The 18,372-nt window shown below is 47.2% G+C and overlaps 1 protein-coding gene across 1 annotated transcript in view; it reads right to left on the minus strand.

The window, feature by feature from the left end:
• Positions 1 to 2,580: 2,580 nt before the first annotated feature.
• ITIH2 (inter-alpha-trypsin inhibitor heavy chain 2) overlaps positions 2,581 to 18,372 on the minus strand; it is a 31,228-nt gene continuing 15,436 nt past the window's right edge. Inside the window, exons 10-21 of the mRNA XM_074167920.1 lie at positions 17,632 to 17,800; positions 16,138 to 16,263; positions 15,070 to 15,251; positions 14,048 to 14,233; positions 12,912 to 13,051; positions 12,181 to 12,353; positions 8,641 to 8,775; positions 6,303 to 6,416; positions 5,505 to 5,703; positions 4,875 to 5,047; positions 4,022 to 4,133; positions 2,581 to 2,955 (exon numbers count right to left, since the gene is read on the minus strand). Of these exons, the coding sequence (XP_074024021.1) occupies positions 2,808 to 2,955; positions 4,022 to 4,133; positions 4,875 to 5,047; positions 5,505 to 5,703; positions 6,303 to 6,416; positions 8,641 to 8,775; positions 12,181 to 12,353; positions 12,912 to 13,051; positions 14,048 to 14,233; positions 15,070 to 15,251; positions 16,138 to 16,263; positions 17,632 to 17,800 (1,857 nt within the window). The 3' untranslated portion in view covers positions 2,581 to 2,807. The remainder of the gene's footprint in view (positions 2,956 to 4,021; positions 4,134 to 4,874; positions 5,048 to 5,504; positions 5,704 to 6,302; positions 6,417 to 8,640; positions 8,776 to 12,180; positions 12,354 to 12,911; positions 13,052 to 14,047; positions 14,234 to 15,069; positions 15,252 to 16,137; positions 16,264 to 17,631; positions 17,801 to 18,372) is intronic.

Genomic DNA, 18,372 nt, shown 5'->3' on the forward strand with positions numbered 1-18,372 from the left:
TTGGCTTTCTGGGCTGCCAGTGCACATTGCCGGTTCATGTTGAGCTTCTCATCCACCAACACCCCCAAGTCCTTCTCCTCAGGGCTGCTCTCCAGCCATTCTCCACCCAACCTGTATTTGTGCCTGGGATTGCCATGTCCCAGGTGCAGGACCCTGCACTTGGCCTGGTTGAACTTCATGCGATTTGCACGAGCCCACCTCTCCAGCCTGTCCAGGTCCCTCTGGATGGCATCCCTTCCCTCCAGCGTGTTGACCGCGCCACCAAGCTTGGTGTCGTTGGCAAACTTGCTGAGGGTGCACTCTATCCCACTGTCCATGTCTCCGACAAAGATGTTGAACAGCACTGGTCCCAGTACTGACCCCTGAGGAACACCACTCGCCACTGGCCGCCACTTAGACATTGAACCATTGAGTGCGGCCATCCAGCCAGTTCCTTATCCACCGAGTGGTCCATCCATTGAACCCATGACTTTCCAATTTTGAGACCAGTTCCAAATGGCAAGTAGATTTCTGGAGTCCCCTTCCTAGATTAGTGCTGCTGAGAAGAATCTGGCCAATATTTTTTCTAAGGTTGCTGGAAAGTAGAGTTTTAAATGACAATGAGCAAGCAGTATGTTCTTGTGGCCAGGAAGGCCAACGGAATCCTGGGCTGCAAGTAGGTCGAGGGAGGTCATTCTCCCCCTCTACTCTGCACTGGTGAGGCCACAACTGGAATACTGCGTCCAGTTCTGGGCTCCCCAATTCAAGAGGGACAGGGAACTACTGGAAAGAGTCCAGCGAAGGGCAACGAGGATGATTCAAGGATTGGAGCATCTCCCTTATGAAGAAAGGCTGAGAGAGCTGGGACTCTTTAGCCTGGAGAAGAGAAGGCTGAGGGGAGACCTTATCAATGCTTATAAGTATCTGAAGGGTGGGTTGAAGGATGATGGAGCCAGACTCTTTTCAGTGGTTCCCAGCGACAGGACGAGGGGCAACGGGCACAAGCTGGAACATAGGAAGTTCCACTCAAATATGAGAAGAAACTTCTTTCCGGTGAGGGTGCCAGAGCCCTGGAACAGGCTGCCCAGGGAGGTCGTGGAGTCCCCTTCTCTGGAGATCTTCAAGACCCGCCTGGATGCCGTCCTGAGTGATGTGCTCTGGGCAACCCTGCTTCAGCAGGGGAGTTGGACTAGATGATCTCTATGGTCCCTTCCAACTCTAAAAAATTCAGTGAAATTCAGTGAAATTTGGCTCCAGGTCCGTGCAGATTTGTTTCACTACTGCTCTTCATTGCTGAATCCTCTTGAATAAGGCATCTTATGGGAGCTAATCCCCCTGGAAGGGAAGCTTTTAGCACTGACGGCGATTTCTATATAGTCTGAACGTTCCCCGCTTTCCCAGATTTGTATCTGTGTGCGAACTCCGCTGTGATATTGAAATTTTCACCAAAAAAAAGTAGGCTGGATGTTGTCTCAGACTCATGCAATTCATGTCCCTGCCATAAGGCAGCATCGGTTATTTCAAGGACGTTCCTCACCACTCATTAACCCACCCTTAAGGACTGAAGATTGCTCATTGCAGAGCTGTCCTGGTTTGGGGTAAAACAGAACCAATTTTCTGTTTTGTAACTTTACTTTTTTAGCTGGGCCTCTTCTAACGAACTTAACTCTGCAATTAACGGCATATTGTTCCGAAACTGCTCGCTCTCGTAGTGATAAGACCTGATTATACCAAGGGATGGTGTGCAGAGAGGCCCTTGCGTATCCTCATTGCTGGAACAACCAAGGACAGGCAACTTCGTTATTTGCTCCGTTGGAGGGTTGGAAGCGGAAAAGCGTAGAGGGGTCACACCTGCGGGGAGGAGCGGACAGGACAGGTGACCCAAACCTGACCAACGGGGTATTCCATCCCATCTGCATCATGCTCAGCATAAAAGCTGAGGGATCAAAGGGTCAGCTCTCTTCAATGGCCGATGTCTGAGGAGGACCCTGCCTGTTCCTCTGCCTTTGATCCCGATCCGAGCGTTCCTGACTCCAGAGCTGGAATCCAGCTCCTGTCCGTCACCGAGTCCAGCCTGGGACTTTTCCCTCTGCCTGCTGGTGACGTGATCGTCATCCTGGGAGCTTGATACAGTTTTGTATATACTCTATACTTTTTTCCTTTTTTTTTTTTTTTTTATTTTCTTCTTATTATTTATTATTTCATTATTTATTAATATTTTCATTAAAGTAGTCTAGGTTTTTTCTAAACTCATAAATCTCTCTATCTCTCCCTCTCCTCTCTTTTTCTTAAGAGGGGGGAGAGAGGGGCCATCTGTCGTTCTCATTGGTCAATCCGGCCAAAACCACCACGAGAGCCCACGTTCCTTTTCTGTTTTATTTCCTTTACGTCCTCCTTTTCTCCCCTCTCCAGCAGCGTGCGAACGTAACGTTTTCCCGGCAGTTTGAATAAAGCAAAGGGGTAAGTATTAAATCTGGTCGCGCGTGTTACCGCCGGAGCCGCAGTGCCGTTACGAGTCTACTGTGAAACGCGTGTGACAAAACAGTTGACCTTTTTAAGGGAGCTTACTGTCCCATAAATCGGAGGTGGCAAGAGGAAGATACCTACTACAACCCGGCACGTCAATTTATTCCAGACTGCATTTTTTTTTTAACAGAAAAAGGGAGTTACATTCCTTCCAAACACTGATCATTTATCAAGGAAACGGTGGTGAAGTCACCTTTGGTTGACCTGGCTCGGCAGGCCGACGGCTCCTGTTTGGAAGAGTTGTTTGGGCATGAAGGAGAGAGAAGAAATTTTGGTTATGAACTGGTTTTGTGTTGGAGCACTCAGGGTTTCTTCAGGAAGCTGTAGAGGTGGGGGACGAGGTAATCTTTGTAGTGGCCGTCTATGAAACCTTTCCCGCTGTTGTGCACAAACCAGCATGGCACGTCGGTCCCGAGCACGCGGTCCGTCCTGTAGTCCTTCTGCAAGCCCCTGTGAAGAAGAGGCCACCCACAATGAAGCAGACAAGACAGACGTCACACCACACGACAAGCAGACAAGAAGACGTCAATGCGCCCTCGTGGCCAAGAAGGCCAATGGGTCTCCCGGGGTGCACTAAAAAGAGTGTGGCCAGCAGGTTGAGGGAGGTCATCCTCCCCCTCTACTCTGCCCTGGTGAGGCCACATCTGGAGTACTGTGTCCAGTTCTGGGTCCCCCAGTTCAAGAAGGACAGGGAACTGCTGGAGATGAGTCCAGTGGAGGGCTACAAAGATGATCAGGGGACTGGAGCACCTCTCTTAGGAGGAAAGGCTGAGACCTGGGTCCATTTAGCCTGGAGAAGAGAAGACTGAGTGGGGATCTCATCAATGCTTATCAATATCTAAAGGACTGGTGGCAAGAGGATGGGGTCAGGCTCTTCTCAGTGGTGCCCAGTGACAGGACAAGGGGCAACAGGCACAAACTGGAACACAGGAAGTTCCATCTCAAGATGAGGAAGAACTTCTTTACTTTGAGGGTGGCAGAGCCCTGGAACAGGCTGCCCAGAGAGGGTGTGGAGTCTCTTCTGGAGATATCCAAACCCCATCTGGATGTGTTCCTGTCCAACCTGCTCTGGGTGACCCTTCTTTGGCAGGGGGATAGGACTGGATGATCTCTGAAGGTCCCTTCCAACCCCTACCATTCTCTGATTCTGTAATAACCCTGCTCGTTCACGGTGCTGCCAAAGTAGTGAGATGTGTGTCTTCCACCAGCAAAGCGTGGAAACAAGCACAAAATGCAATGAATTTTACAAGTCTATGACCTCATGGACCCTTTTGTGGAGGTCCCAGGCACTTCTACACGGCCTGTCCAAGCTCAGGTGCTGGGCAGCTCTAAGGACAAAACAGTTCATGCACAAATATGAAAGAACTCAACTTGTCCCAAGTTTTGCCAACTGCTGAAATCAGATTCAGATTTTTTTTTCCTCCAAGATCCTTGGGAGTTAATAACCCTGCGGTCATTGAAGTCATTAACAAGAAGCCAGATTTAGAAAGAGAGTGATAAAGCGCATTATTCCTACCTGGTAACAGTGAACTTGTTGCCTTTCACTTCCATGGTGGCTTGTGGTTTCTCTGGAGCTTGCCCAGGTCTTTGGTGGTGGATATACACTTCTGGTTCAGACGCAAACTGACCTGATCAAAGAGAGGTTTAAAACTCTTTGGGTGTCCTCACCTTCGAGGCTTCCATCTAAGCTGCTGCCGGGCGCTCTTTTGGAAAATCAAACTAGCTGCAGCAGGCAAACCGCTCCTGCGTGGATCATAGGGCACCGTGTCTCCCGCGCTACTGGATCACCCGTGCTGGGAGAGTGAAAAGTTCTGCTTTGGAGCAGGCCAACTTCTTCTAAGCAAACTGCAAAGAGTTTTTGGGAAAACAACCTCTGCTGCTCAGGATTCCCACGTCTTAAAAGGAGCCGTGGGTGGGTCCAGGGAGTGGAGGGATGATTTTCCCCAGGGACTGAGCCCTGGCTTTCGTTTCGTACTGTTGCCAGAAACGGGCTGTCCTTCGGGGGAGGGCTGAGTTAGAAACGTTTGCACAGAAGCCTTCTCAGAAAGAAGGTTCGAGGGGTTTGCTTCAGCCTTTTGATTTTCGACCCATGGCAGATTAGCCAGGACAGGAAAGCCCTGTCACAGTGTCACCAAGTCCTGTGACCTGTTCTGAAAACACCCTCCCCAGCTGGGAGAAAGAATAATCTCCTGGTCCCTGATGTTCTACAATGTCCTTGAGGCTTCCAGGACATTACAGGAATCTCCCCCACTTAAATAATTTTCCCACCTTCCCCATCAGGACACAGACACCAACAAATTCACTCAAAGATCTAGCAAAACGCCTCCCTACTGCCCCACCATTCCCACCGCCCGATCCACAGCCCTTACCTATCAGCCCATGGGCTTCAGGAGAGAGCTGGTTTTCAGGGGGAATGTAGATTCCCAGGAAGTCAACATTGACCGGGTGATTCTTCCACACACGGTGCAGCAAAACCATGAAGGACATCTCCTCACCCACGGTGATCGTAACGTTGCTTTCTTTCTTCACAGATATGAGAAGCCTAGCAGAGATGAACCAAAGGAAGGGCTCAGTCCAACTGCCCACACATAATCTCTCAGACCCCTTGAGATGCTCTCAGGCATCCAGAACTGCACGGGGCTAGCAGATATGACAGAGGATCCATCAGAAACCCACAGCCTTGAGAATTGTACCCAGAGGTCTGGTAGGACAGACAATTCATACTGATGTTCAGGCAACCACAGAATCATGGAATGGTTTGGGTTGGAAGGGACCTTAAAGATCATCTTATTCCAACCCCCTGCCATGGGCAGGGACACCTCCCACTAGACCAGGTTGCTCAAAGCCCTGTCCAAACTGGCCTTGAACACCTCCAGGGATGGGGCAGCCACAGCTTCTCTGGGCAACCTGTTCCCGTGTCTCACCACCCTCAGAGTGCATCCCTCCCATAGCTGGGTCAGTCCAATGCTGTGTTGCAAATGGTGTCCACAGGAACTCACTGTTTCCGAATGATGTGCCCCGTGTCAGACCAGCTCAGGGTGATGCTGTAAGATCCATCTTTCAGTGTTATCGTTTCCGTGGTGATCTCCACTTTCAGGCCTTTGTTTTTGAAATAAAAACCAATTTTGCCAAAGTACGTGTTGAGTTTCTTATTCTCTGTTTTCTTGGCCCCAACGAGCTGCCCATTGACCACAACTCCTGTGAAGAGCAGAGAAGCAGATGTTGCCTAAATCTTGGAGCACCACCTCGAGACTTGGAGTTCTGATCTCAGCAGGGAGTACCATGGGACTAGCAGAAACGCGTGGCCATCACAGAATCATAGAAGCATAGAATCATTCTCACCGTGAAAAGTTTTTCTCAATAGCTGACTCCTACTCTGAATTTCACCTGTGGCAACTTGTTTCTGCTGCCTCTTGTCCTTTAGCTATCCATCTTGGAGATGTGTTAGGCTCCATCTTTACCTTCTGATGAGGTGGTTGTAGACAGCAACAAGATTCACTCGGGTCTTTTCTTAACATTGACCAAACCCAGCTGTCTCAGCCTCACCCTCTATGTCCTGTGCTCCAGCCCTATAATCGTCTTGGTGGCCACCACTGAATTTGATCCCATTTGTCACCATCTTTCTTGTACTGATGAGCCTCAAACTGGGCCAAGTACTCCAGATGTGGAGGGAAATAAGCACTTCCCTCAACCTGCTGGCCACATGCCTGTTAGCACACACTCCTCCCTGCAGGCACTTCCCCTGAACACCCTCCGGAGCTAAGAGAAGAAAAGTGAACCATGTTTTATCCCCTTACCAGTACCAGGATCAGAAACTAAATTTAGGATCTTCCCAGGCTCTGAGTTGATATTGAAGCAGATGTTCCTCTGGCTCTTGGGCAGGTGGATGATGAAATGTGGGTCATTGTCAACTGAAACATAGAAAAGAAACAGGCGTGAGAAGCAGGCTGGTACCTGCCCTAGAGGTAAGGGACACAAAAACTGAGACACTTTCCTTCAAGGATTTTGAAGCACTTTTTGGGACTCCTCAGAGTAAGACGAGGGCCCTTTTCACCCCTCCAGTAGCTAAGGAAGTTCTCAGATGTTCCTCACAAAAGCCCCTTGGACAATTTTTCCTCGTATACTTCCCCTGTTTAAGGAAAGGACGTGATATTACTGGCTTGAGGAGCACTGCCAAGTGCAGTGAACTACTGGTTGAACTGGTCAGCTGCACATTGGGGTGCCATAGGCTGAACTTGGAGTTCTAAAACATGAGCTTTATTTTTTCATGATGGAAGTCAAGAACCCATCTGGGCACCAGACAGACAGGGACATATCTTTGAGGCCTAGATCCAGGAAAGGACCTAAGGCTCAGAAAGCAGGACTTGGGTGACACCTCTGGCCCAGCTGTTGCCTATTTCTAGAAGTGACAGAATCCTGGGACATCACTCCCTCAAACTAAGAAGCTCTCAGGCATGTTACAAGTCCATACCACCATAATGATGTTGGGTCAAGATACATCCTGCCTACCAACTCCCCCAAGGAAGACAATCCAGGGCTTGTTCTTACAGTATATTTAACACCCTGGCAGGATTGGGCCCCTCTGAAAGTCATATGTTCTTTAAAATTTGCCTCAAATGAGACAAACACCTGCACCAGTCACTAAAGGCAGCTGCCTTCGGTCTCGTCTTGAAGCACAAAGCACTGCCCAGCTCTCACTGGTTTGGTGGTGGTTGGTATCTCCCTGTCAGCATTCAGAGAGACTGTATTAGTGTTGCCTGTGGGGACAGCCAGGCCAGCTTCCAATCATTCTCTGGTGTTCCTCAACTTTTGGGAGTATTTAACTCTTCCTGTGTGCTAGAAAAATCCTAAACCCTTGACCAGGAATGTCTTCACGGGAGATGGTGGGGTAGGTACCCTCCAAGGAGTGAAGTAGCTTTTGAATGTCTTTGAATCTTTTGAATATATTGAATCTCTTGCATACAGACCTGAATAATTTTTCCTTATTCTCACCAACTGCTTGATCTTCCTCAACTTGATACCAAGGCCTGTTCTGATCAACATTTCCAGGCACAAAAAGAATTTCCAGTGAAAAATACATGTATGACATGGGCAGGTGACTTTTCCTTGCTCACCTTCTCCTCCAAGCACTTTCTTGACTATCCAAAGTCTCAGATTAACCCTTGAGCGATGCTGAGGAGGAGTTTGATTGCTCTTTGTTTGAGAGATACAGACACACGCATCTGCACGCAGGCACTCCCAGAGTTATTGCAGTTTTACTGCTTTTACAGGCACCGATTCTCACAGCTGGTTTGTTTAAGCAGGCACTGAACTGTGGCAAAGGCCCAAGCATTAACAGGATCCGTCAGTCGTCAGCAACTTCAGAGATTTTTATCTACCACAGAGCACTCATCTGTCATCTACAGCAGCAGTAACTTCACATTAGCTTCGCTACTGCTGAGAAGCCGAACGTAAGCTCAGTGAGCAGCCTCCGCCTCGGGGAAGGACACAGGGGAAGATGGGATCACTGGGATGTTGTTAGGATCTAAACTAGTCTCATAGATTCATAGATTGGTCCAGGCCGGAAGGGACCTCCAAAGGTCATCTAGTCCGACCTCCCCGCAGTCAGCAGGGACACCCCCAACTAGACCAGGTTGCCCAGGGCCTCGTTGAGCTTCACCTTGAATATCTCAAGGTTCATCTTCATGCTTGTAACGTACAGTGTATTTTTACAGGTTCACCTACTCAAAGTCAAAATGGCTCATTATTTTATAAAGAAAAGCTTAATCCTCCGGCAAAACTTGGACTGAGGTGGCTGGGATTTGGGATGTGGATGATTGTGCCCTGCTCAGACCTTCAGCAGGGGCTGTATCGAGGACTTTTCACACTGACGTCCCCGGCTACTCACAGCAGTTCATTTGTTCTCTTGTGGATTAGCTCCTAAATGAAGATAAAGCTTTTACAACAGTTCAGAAAACTCAACAAGAAAAATTAGGACAAGCAATCAACTCCATCATTATGGAGCTTAGCATCTTGTCATGGAAGCTAAAATTCCCAAAGTGCCCAGTAACTTTGGTTCTATGGCCTTTATTTGTTTACTGGGCGATGGGTGGTGTTGTCTGGTGTTTCTTTGCAGAGAAATACTGTAGCTCTTACCTCTGTTTATGCTCAGAGAGGATACAGGAGGACTCCTTTGCTCAGGCATGAAGCTGACTGGTACAGCTGTGACATTGGCCCAGGCTGGGATACCTTTGTTATTATTAGGTGCATTTGGAGTTAATCCTAGAGTACCTGTTAAATGACAGTCATAATTAATTTTTTTGTTAGTGCTGCCATATTTAATAGTCTCATTTTTAAAGTAAAGCAGACAGAGTCTGATGTCATTGTACCGATGTAAAGCATGATGCTCTTTACAAAAAGACAGATTTGTATAGTGAATTTAGGATGGATTTACTCCAGCGTCTCCACCAGAGGAATATGAGTTACCAGGGCAGTTGAGCTAACCATAAGCTATCGGTGAAAAATGAAGCCTGGCTTTTTATTCATGTGAATAGGCCCCACTTTAGCAAAGCTCCCAGTGCAAGGGCTTAAGTGTTTTGCCAAATAGCAAGCTGAATTTTAAAAATGTAGCTTGTGGTAACAGTTTTGCTGACTCAGGTCCTGTGTCTCACCTGTGAGAAAAGGTGGGACTCTTTCTGCACGCCCTAGGGTGACCCACAGGCATAAAGGTTGCAAATAAGTGGAAGCACTTAAAATGTGATCCCCTCACATGTCCCCTTCTGCTAGAAGGGGACTCTCTGCCTTTGCCATGACAGAGGCAGGAGAAAGTAACGTGCACTCTCTCTCCCACTTAGTTCGTAAAGCAATATGGTCTTAAATGAATCATGAAACTTGGTTTTTTTTTGTTTCATGTGTTGGGCTGAGAATGTCAAGAGCTGAAGCAGGGCACATATTCTCATCTGCTGGCTCTGCTCTGAAGAGCAGTAAGGGGAAAAAGGAGCTGGGGGACGACAGCAGGGCAGAAGATTGCACAGCTGGATCTTCAAAAACTCCATCAATTGGTTTTACTCGGGCGGCGGAACTAAAATCTGCACAGAGACTCCTAAGTTTCCAAGTCACATTAATTTCACAGTGTTATGCGCGAAGAAGCTCTCCCATGCGCAGTCCAGTTTTGCAATAAGTCTGTCATGATAAAAGAACAATTAGTCAACCCTTTGAAAAGGGATTGATTTCAGTGGAAGACCCAGTCTCTGTCTACACAGACAGACAGTGCATCTCTGGTGAGGGCTGTGTAAGGACAGACAGAAAAATCTACTTCAGATTACCCATTCCATGCCATAGACTCTTTGGTACAGCCCAAGTGTTGCACAATCCTAAACTTAATCCTAATCCTTAACTTGGATATTATTTTTACAAGCTCTGTCCTCTGCTCTGTTCAAGAGCCATGTCCCACTGTCCCTGAGATCCGCAGATGCCTTGACCCCCATTTCAGTGCCGTTAAGTTTTGAGTATTCGATCAAACACGAAGAACCTATATTAAAATCACTTAAATCCTCTGCGTCTTCTAAATCAAGACAATTATGGTCTGAATTAGTCAGCTGGTGCCTGCGTAATGAATCCATTGCACACGAATGCAATACATGTTAAACTTCACTAAACTGGTGGTTGTGAGTTCATAGAATCATAGAATCGTCTAGATTGGAAGAGACCCTTGGGATCATCGAGTCCAACCATCTACCCTACACTACAAAGTTCTCCCCTATACCATATCCCCCAACACCACATCTAAACGGCTCTTAAACACATCCAGGGATGGTGACTCAACCACCTCCCTGGGCAGCCTGTTCCAATGCCCGACCACTCTTTCTGTGAAAAATTCTTTCCTAATGTTCAGTCTAAACCTACCCTGCTGGAGCTTGAAGCCATTCCCTCTCGTTCTGTCATTAATTACCTGTGCGAAGAGACCAGCACCAACCTCTCTACAGTGTCCTTTCAAGTAGTTGTAGAGAGTGATGAGGTCTCCCCTCAGCCTCCTCTTCCTCATACTAAACAGTCCCAGCTCCTTCAACCGCTCTTCATATGATTTGTTTTCCAGGCCCTTCACCAGCTTCGTTGCCCTCCTCTGCACTCGCTCCAGCACCTCCATATCTCTCTTGGATTGAGGTGCCCAAAAGTGGACACAATACTCGAGGTGTGGCCTCACCAGTGCTGAGTACAGGGGCACAATCACCTCCCTACTTCTGCTGGTCACGCTATTTCTAATACAAGCCAGGATGGCGTTGGCTTTCTTGGCCACCTGGGCACACTGCCGGCTCATATTCAGCCGCTTGTCAATTAGAACCCCCAGGTCTCTTTCTTCCAGGCAGCTTTCCAGCCACACTTCCCCAAGCCTGTAGCGCTGCTTGGGGTTATTGTGGCCCAAGTGCAGAACCCGGCACTTGCCCTTGTTGAAACTCATACCAGAATCATAGAATATCTTGAGTTGGAAGGGACCCATAAGGATCATTGAGTTCAGCTTGCTGCTCCTCATGGGAATACCCAAAACTAAACCATATGACTAGAAGTGTCGTCCAGATCCTCCTTGAACTTGAGTTGTAGTACGCAGTATAAATAAGAACTATTTGATTTCTCTTTGCATCTCAGCTGCAGGCTTTAAAACCAAAAAGAAGAATAAATGAACCAAAAAATAACATTTGACAGACACAAAACCCCCATTTTGTTGAGCCAGTATCAGGACATTTTTGTAGTTACCCAGGAGTACGAGAACTGAACACGCGCTTGGGGTTTCAGCAAAGTCACAATCACTTCCAGCGTGAAATGCCAGACGGATGACGTCGTCTGTTGCTGCAACGTAGGTTATTTCTTTCCTTCACAACCAATTGTAAACTCTCCCATTTATTAATAGGTTTTAAATCACCAGACTCAGTTGTTCAACGAGTTGATCTTTTACTTTCAGCGCTTCCACTGCAACGCACCCCTAGTGTTTTACCCATAGCGACAGTTGTGCTTTTTCAGGTCTCTGACTGGGAAAGGCGCAAAATATCTGCTGTGAAATTTCACTGGAAGCACAAGGCTGCGCGGGGATGACTTTGGATCTGGCTGGACACCCACAGATGTCCACAGCTGCCACTTTGAGACCTACTCTACCATGTACTGCCAGAACAAGCCAACCCCGCCTCGTTCAGCCAGGCATAATGGTGCTGTAACAAGGACCTTGCAACGCATATTGAAGTGATGGATTTAAAGGAGAAATCCAAAAGTTTAATTAATAAGGGACTTTCTGTTATTAGGACAACTCAGATTCCATGTAGGCATGTGGCTCTTTGATAATTAGCTTAGGAAGCTTCCAAGGCTTAAAAGTGGTGCTAAGATACCGTTCTACAGCTTCAGTGAAGAGAACTAGACATATCTACCACAGTAAGATGATGTTCAATGTGTGACATTGTAGGCTTATTGGAAACCTCGTCATTGCAATGTTAGCACACTTTAGTCCTCACTGAAGCCAACGGCTCCAAGGAGCACTTGTGTAACAGGGTGCTTTCAAACTGGCTGAAGATTTGGTCAGCTGTCACTGAAAATACAGGCTATCCTAACAAGCTCAAACACCCGGAGTGAACAATGAACACAGCTGTTCTTCCAACACAAGAAGAACAAAACCATAATGAGAGGTAGAATAAGACAGACCGAGACACTGACCTGGGCAGCAGCCCCTTCTGGGGTCTTTGGGCTGGTCTGCCAGCATTATCTCATCCTTTTCAGCGTTCTCTATCAGCATGGCTGTGAAGGGGGTAACAATATGGTGGTCAAGAGACATCTGGAGGATGGATTTGGTGATGTTCCTCTTCAAAGCTGCAGTGGGGGCTGTGTTTCTGGGCGGAAAACAAAACAGAAGGCATGGTTAGCAGCTCTACAGGGCAGCCGCCGTGACAATGCCTCCACAGAGCAGTCTTAGAGACAAACTGGTAGGTGTTACAAGAAGGAAAGGCCGAGGGCCTGCGTGAATGCACTCTCCATAAGAAGACTATTCTGGGCTTCTTTGGGCTTTGGCCTGGACTCAGAGAAGCCCAGACCTTCTCCTAGCCTCAGCAGGAGACATCTTTTTGCTTCAGGGGCGATTCATCCTGAACCGCTCCATAGATTTTACTCAGGCTCTGTAAGGCAAATCTCCCATTCATTTCATTCACTCAGGCCCACAACCAGGTCTGTTTGACCCTTAGTCCTCTAATTAACTACTCCCAAACTCTATTCCCTGGTGTCTGTGAGTGCTCAAAATAGGAGGAATGTGGCTGAAGGTATCACCTACCTTTACTTTTGTTTACCTTACCCACTTGAAATCCTGTGAGCAGCCTCGGGGCTGTGGTCTCAGAGAGGACCAGATTGCCCTCAGGCTTCACTTCCCTCCCATCACAAACCACATTTCTCCTCACCTCTCTGCCAGCATCTGGTTGACTGTCAGATAGGCCCACAACTTCTTAGTGAATTCGGGGTCTGCGTATTTGTCTTTCTTCATGAAGCCGTCCAGTTCTTCAACATCTCGCAGGGTTTCCATGACGAGCTCTGCATTTGCCTATGCAATCCATGAGGGATAAAGGCAAAGGAGGGTTAGCCAGGAGAATGCGGTGTCTTTGAGTTCCCCTCTTGGCACGGCTGGCATTAAGGACCCACTCTGGCTCTGCCCATGGTCACTTCTAGATCAGGAAGTCCCACCGCTGTTGGCCTGACTGCCTTGGGAAGGAGAGCTGTAGCAAGAGGGTCTTCTGTTAAAGACTCTTAATGACAGTGGATTAAAATAGGTAAAGGAGCTGTCAGCAATAGCCTCATGAGAAAAGAAGAGGCTCTTAACAGAGCTCTGCTGTCCTCCCTTCAGGCTTTCTCACATCCAATTCCTACTGAGCAACAGGGACCAAATTCTACTTTCTTCCACAGACCCTTGGACTGCATTGTGTTTTGGCAGGAAAGAGTATTGAATGTGTTTGATTTTCCCAGCAAATAACAAATGGCAACTCCTGAGCCCTGTAAGAGTGTGGATAATTTTGGTTCCTTCCCAGAAAGAAGGATCTGGATGTAGTACTCCCACCCCATCCCACTCCATTTGGAAGAGCAGCCCTGAAACATGGGGAAATTGTACATGCCACAAGGCAGAGCATAAAATGACAGTGCTAGGACTTGACCTGCTTTAGACCCAGCAGCTTGAACTCCCCGACAGTGGGAGGCTCAGCCATGAAAGGAGCTACCTTAGGGGATGTCCCCTACACCTTCATAAAGCATGAAAGAGGACTTCATGGTCTTAGTCTGGTTTGCAATTGAATTTTGCATGGTAGATAGATTGATTAGAAGGAAGTTCCTCTGGCAAGCCACGGGATGCAGGCAGTGACTATTTGTGGCTGTACTTGAAGCTATTGTGAAACATTGTTGGACAACCCCTCCATGAGGTTCCCCATGCTCCCACCCAGAACCCAAGCAGACTCTGCTGGCAGTGACCTCCAGCAGGGAGACTGTGCAGACGAGTGAATGAACCAGCCCAGACCCCAGGAGCAGGTATCCCAAGGAGACTCTCACTCACTGCTGTCGCTGTGACGATGCTTTCCAAGTGCTGCAGGTTTTCTGTGTCAACCTTCCCAGCCACTACTATCTCCGAGCCACCAAAGTAGTTGTGGAAGCTGCTCTGGGTGACGTCTGACACTGACTCCTGGGGGTAGTTGAACTGAATCTTCTTCAAGAGCGGGGTGGAGACCTGGTTGTAGAAATTCTGAGGTGGAAGGAGACAGAGAAGTGAGTCTGTTGTACCTGAAGCAACCCACCGACATGCGCCACTCTTACTGAAAGGACAGCAGATATCAAAACCTGGACCCTTACTGGGCAAGTGGGACTTCCCTTGTCCCAGACCCTTTCCTGACCCTTGGCTGATGTGAACTGAGATGTGTGCAGAGCTGGGTTTAGTACATGGGACCAGAGAGGGAAAGCAGGTACCCATCCAGTGCTATGGATGGAGGCTGTCTCATACCGAGGGGTTGCTCTCTCAGAGCTGCTCTGTTTGGCAGAACACCATGTAGAGTGTCCTATCACACCTGTGTTGGGAAAGAAGTATGAGAAGCCTGCACTGGTGATGAAACCAGTGAATAGAAACAGAGTAAGGATGTAAGAGTTTGTTCATCAGCAACTGCTGCTCACGGATTTGGAGCCAGAGCCTCCTAGAATTGAACTTTTTCTTACACTGGCAAAGTTTGGATTATAATTTAGCATTTATATCCAGGCCTTTTGTTAGTGCTGAAGTGGCCTCAGGTAACATCCGGGACTTAATTTGAATTCAGAAAATCTTTTTTTATGGTTAGGACTGTTTTATCAAATATTAATCCTATACAGAGCAGTAAAGAATGTGTTATAGATACTACAAAAATTGTAACTAGAAGCACTTAAGCTAATACATGATTGTCATCTTGCAGGACTCTCCAGAAGAAACGATGCGTTTTGTGACCCCCCTCCCCCAAGAACCTACAGTAACTTTGCTCTTGGTAGTGGAGTTACCCAGCTCCACAGCTGTGAACAGAACTGGAGAGTTTCGGGCGCAACGGGCCAGAAACGCACCTTCATTTGGGCAGAAGTCTCCTGATTTCCAAAAATCCTCTGGGCCATGCCACGGTTGTCAGTTGCGATTCTCTGCAGGAAATCGTAATCCACATCAAACCCAATCCCGAGGCAGAAGAGAGAGAATTCGTCCTTTATGCTCTGCTTCACATTCTTCTGGATCGTTGTCAGCTTTAGCTCACCTTTGAGACACAGAAAGCGTGACACCCATCTGAGCAACAGAGGAAGCCTCCATCAAGGTCAGAGCATTCATACTCTTCCAGTGTCTCTAGTTCTCTCCTAACATAAGGGAAATCAAGACAACTCAACTAGACAGCTCAGATGCCCAATCTCCATTCTGCAGTACCTACAGTGACATTTGAGCATCTCCTGGATGGAGACTAACAAATTATTTCCACTGAGGATGATTCCCTTGAACTCTTTTTTTGGTATCATCTGATGCATATTCTTTGTATACCCAGGGCTCTCATTAACTTCCTGGGGAGTTTGTAATTGTAACACATCTAGACTTCTCCCAAGTCTCAAGCTCTCTGCAGACATCTCCATAAAGGTTTTACTTTGTTTCTTGTACTTAAGATGTCCTCTGCCGCCATTGGGACTGACTTCTTTTTTTCAAACTTATTTTTAATGGCAGCCTTTTCTGGGCTGGCATCTTGCAGTAAGTGATTGCTTTTGACCTGTACGAAATCCAGCCCAAATTAAATTGCTTTCTGCTTAATTTTCCTGATTTTGCTGTTAGACTTGGGACTGCACAGGTCTCTGCGGGCTAAGGTCATTGGAAGAGGAAATTTTTTTCTAAGGTTGTTGTGATTACCTCTCCTACAGGGCTTGTGCATCTCTGTAATTGCAAGAAGTACGTAACTTGCATAAGATAATCTGCTCATCTTTTGAAAGCTTCTGTCCAAAGCCCCAGGGCACCTATAGCACTTGGCAAAAGAGCAGAATAGGCATCGGAAGAAAGGAGAACAGGATGTTTTTTTAACTTACTATCAAAGTGTCTATATGATGCATGCTTTTCTCAGGCTAATCCCAACTGGCCTTTCTTCTCACCTAAAGCAGGATCCTTACCTACTGTCGGGTCTCCATCGGACACCAATACGATCATGGAGACTGAGTTAGGGTCCAACATGCCTAAGTTCTGGGCTTCGTTCAGGATGAATGTGGCTCGCAGAAGAGCTTCGTTGATGTTTGTGCCTGTCAAAGACAATGAAGAAAACAAGTTTGATTCTTGTTGAGTCTCTTGTTGAATCCGGATGAGTTCTGAGATTCTAGGGGAATTAATCAGCATGAACAAGACCCGAGATCAAGGCAGCAAAAACCCTCCTCTGTGATGCTTACAGTACATCTGCTTGCACTCTGCTTCCTTCTTTCAACACAGGCTGTCTTCTTCACCTGGACCCTCCGTCCCCCTCACTAATTCCAGTGGGACCATTTGTGGTGTTGGGAACTATTTGGTGTGGGGAGAAGTAGTGGGTTTACAGGCAGGTGACTGAATGAGAGCATGAAGAAACTTTATTTTCTGGCATCAGCCTGGTCCTTGGACATCTTGATTGGAAAAGAAGATGTGTGTGTTTATTGAGCCTATCTAAAGGTTTGGCTTGTGGCACAGAAGGGTCAGAGTAAGAATTAGTATGAGAGAAACAGGAGTAGGAAGACTGAGCACTCAGAAAATAGGTATTTTCTTTGTCAAGAAAGAAAAAAAATAGCAGCTCCAGAGACAGGATTATAAAATGCTCCCATTGGCTTTGCTGGATGGGAGCAGGTCTCTTGGCTTATCTCTCAATTCTTTTGGGGTAACAAAGTCAGGCTTATGAGGCACTCGTATATCCAACATCATAGTTTCTTATTCCCAGCACTGATCAACTTGGACAAGTCTATAACTTCATGTTGATTCTGCTTCACCTGTTGCCAGTGAAAGCTTCTGGAAATGAAGGTGCCACAGCACCAGAAGGCTCTGAGCTGGGAGAGAGCCTCTACATGCTATCTGCATACAAATGACTGAACAACTAAACCAGAACTACACTTCAGAGCGATAGATTAAAATAATTGTGATCTCCTTCTGTACAAGTAGCTCAAACTAACAAATGAAGCATCCGAAGTGCTGTAAGGCTGAAAAAGGCAACTGTGCTTATCAGACAGGGAATGAAGGCATGAAAAGGATGAACAGGTTGCTCAGGGTGGTATTTAGTAGACCATGGTGTATTCTACAATTTATGGCCAGTTGAGACCCTGGAGTTGGGCTGCTCATGATCTGCTTTACAAAGGCATGAGGCAACCTTGGTCTCTCAAGGATATTCAGGACCTGTGAGGCTGGAGGTAGGACCTATAGATTAATGGCCGCTGTTCTATGGTCTGTGATCTATCTGTCGTAGCTTATTCAGTAAGCCATCCCCTAACACAATGAAGTAGAATCCTTGCTCTCCTTTAGCCCCAGGGCCTGCCTTTCGCATCTTGGGAATCAGAGGTTTTGTTAGGAATACTCTACCAATCTGAAGGTTGTCTGAGGTACCCGTTCCTGGGATATCTAACTTCCATGAGGACCTTGCAATCAAAACCTCGTACCCCCATTGGGATGGATTGTCTGGATGTATTTCTTGGCATCTTCAACCTGCGCTGGGGTGGCTGAGACTAGATTATCTCTCCAGCATCGGACATTGTGGTTGAAGTCGATAAGGGAGAACTGATCAGCAGCACGGAGCTCACTCAGTATTGCCTTCATGGCCTCGATGGTCTGAGAACAAGAAAATTAAGAGAAGACGAGTTTATGCTTCCTTTTGGTGAAAGCATCTTCCTTACTTGTGTCTACAAGCACACGGATGCCTGTGATGAATAAGAAAATGAGTGCTGGAATCCGAAATAGCACCTGCTACCCAAATCTCTCTTTTTTTGCACTTCTTGCATGAAGTTGAACTTTTCTCCAAAGAAACACAGAAAAAATGCAATTAGCAAGAACAAACCCATGTGACTCAACTCATCCTCGTTTAACTCCTGCTAACACAGAGTGAGGTGAGAGAGAGCAGCAGTTTGTGAGAAGTTGTGGTTCAGGAGAGAGGAATCGCTCCTACCAGCTCAGAAGCCTTAGCTCTGTCTGCAATGCTGTCATTTCGGGCTGGGTAACATCCGACTGAAGATGTGTGATTTAAACAAGTGACAATTAGCCTGTATCCCAGTTTTGCAGCACTGATTTCCCCAAGGAAGCAATCTGCCAAGCTTTAGCATTGTGCTCTGAAGCAAACTCAAATATACCTAGATCATCGCCGAGTAATGTTTGTCTAGTCAGTTCTTAAAACCCTGAGTGACACA

This window comes from Numenius arquata, chromosome 2 (assembly GCF_964106895.1).
Source record: "Numenius arquata chromosome 2, bNumArq3.hap1.1, whole genome shotgun sequence".
Taxonomy (NCBI): Eukaryota; Metazoa; Chordata; class Aves; order Charadriiformes; family Scolopacidae; genus Numenius; species Numenius arquata.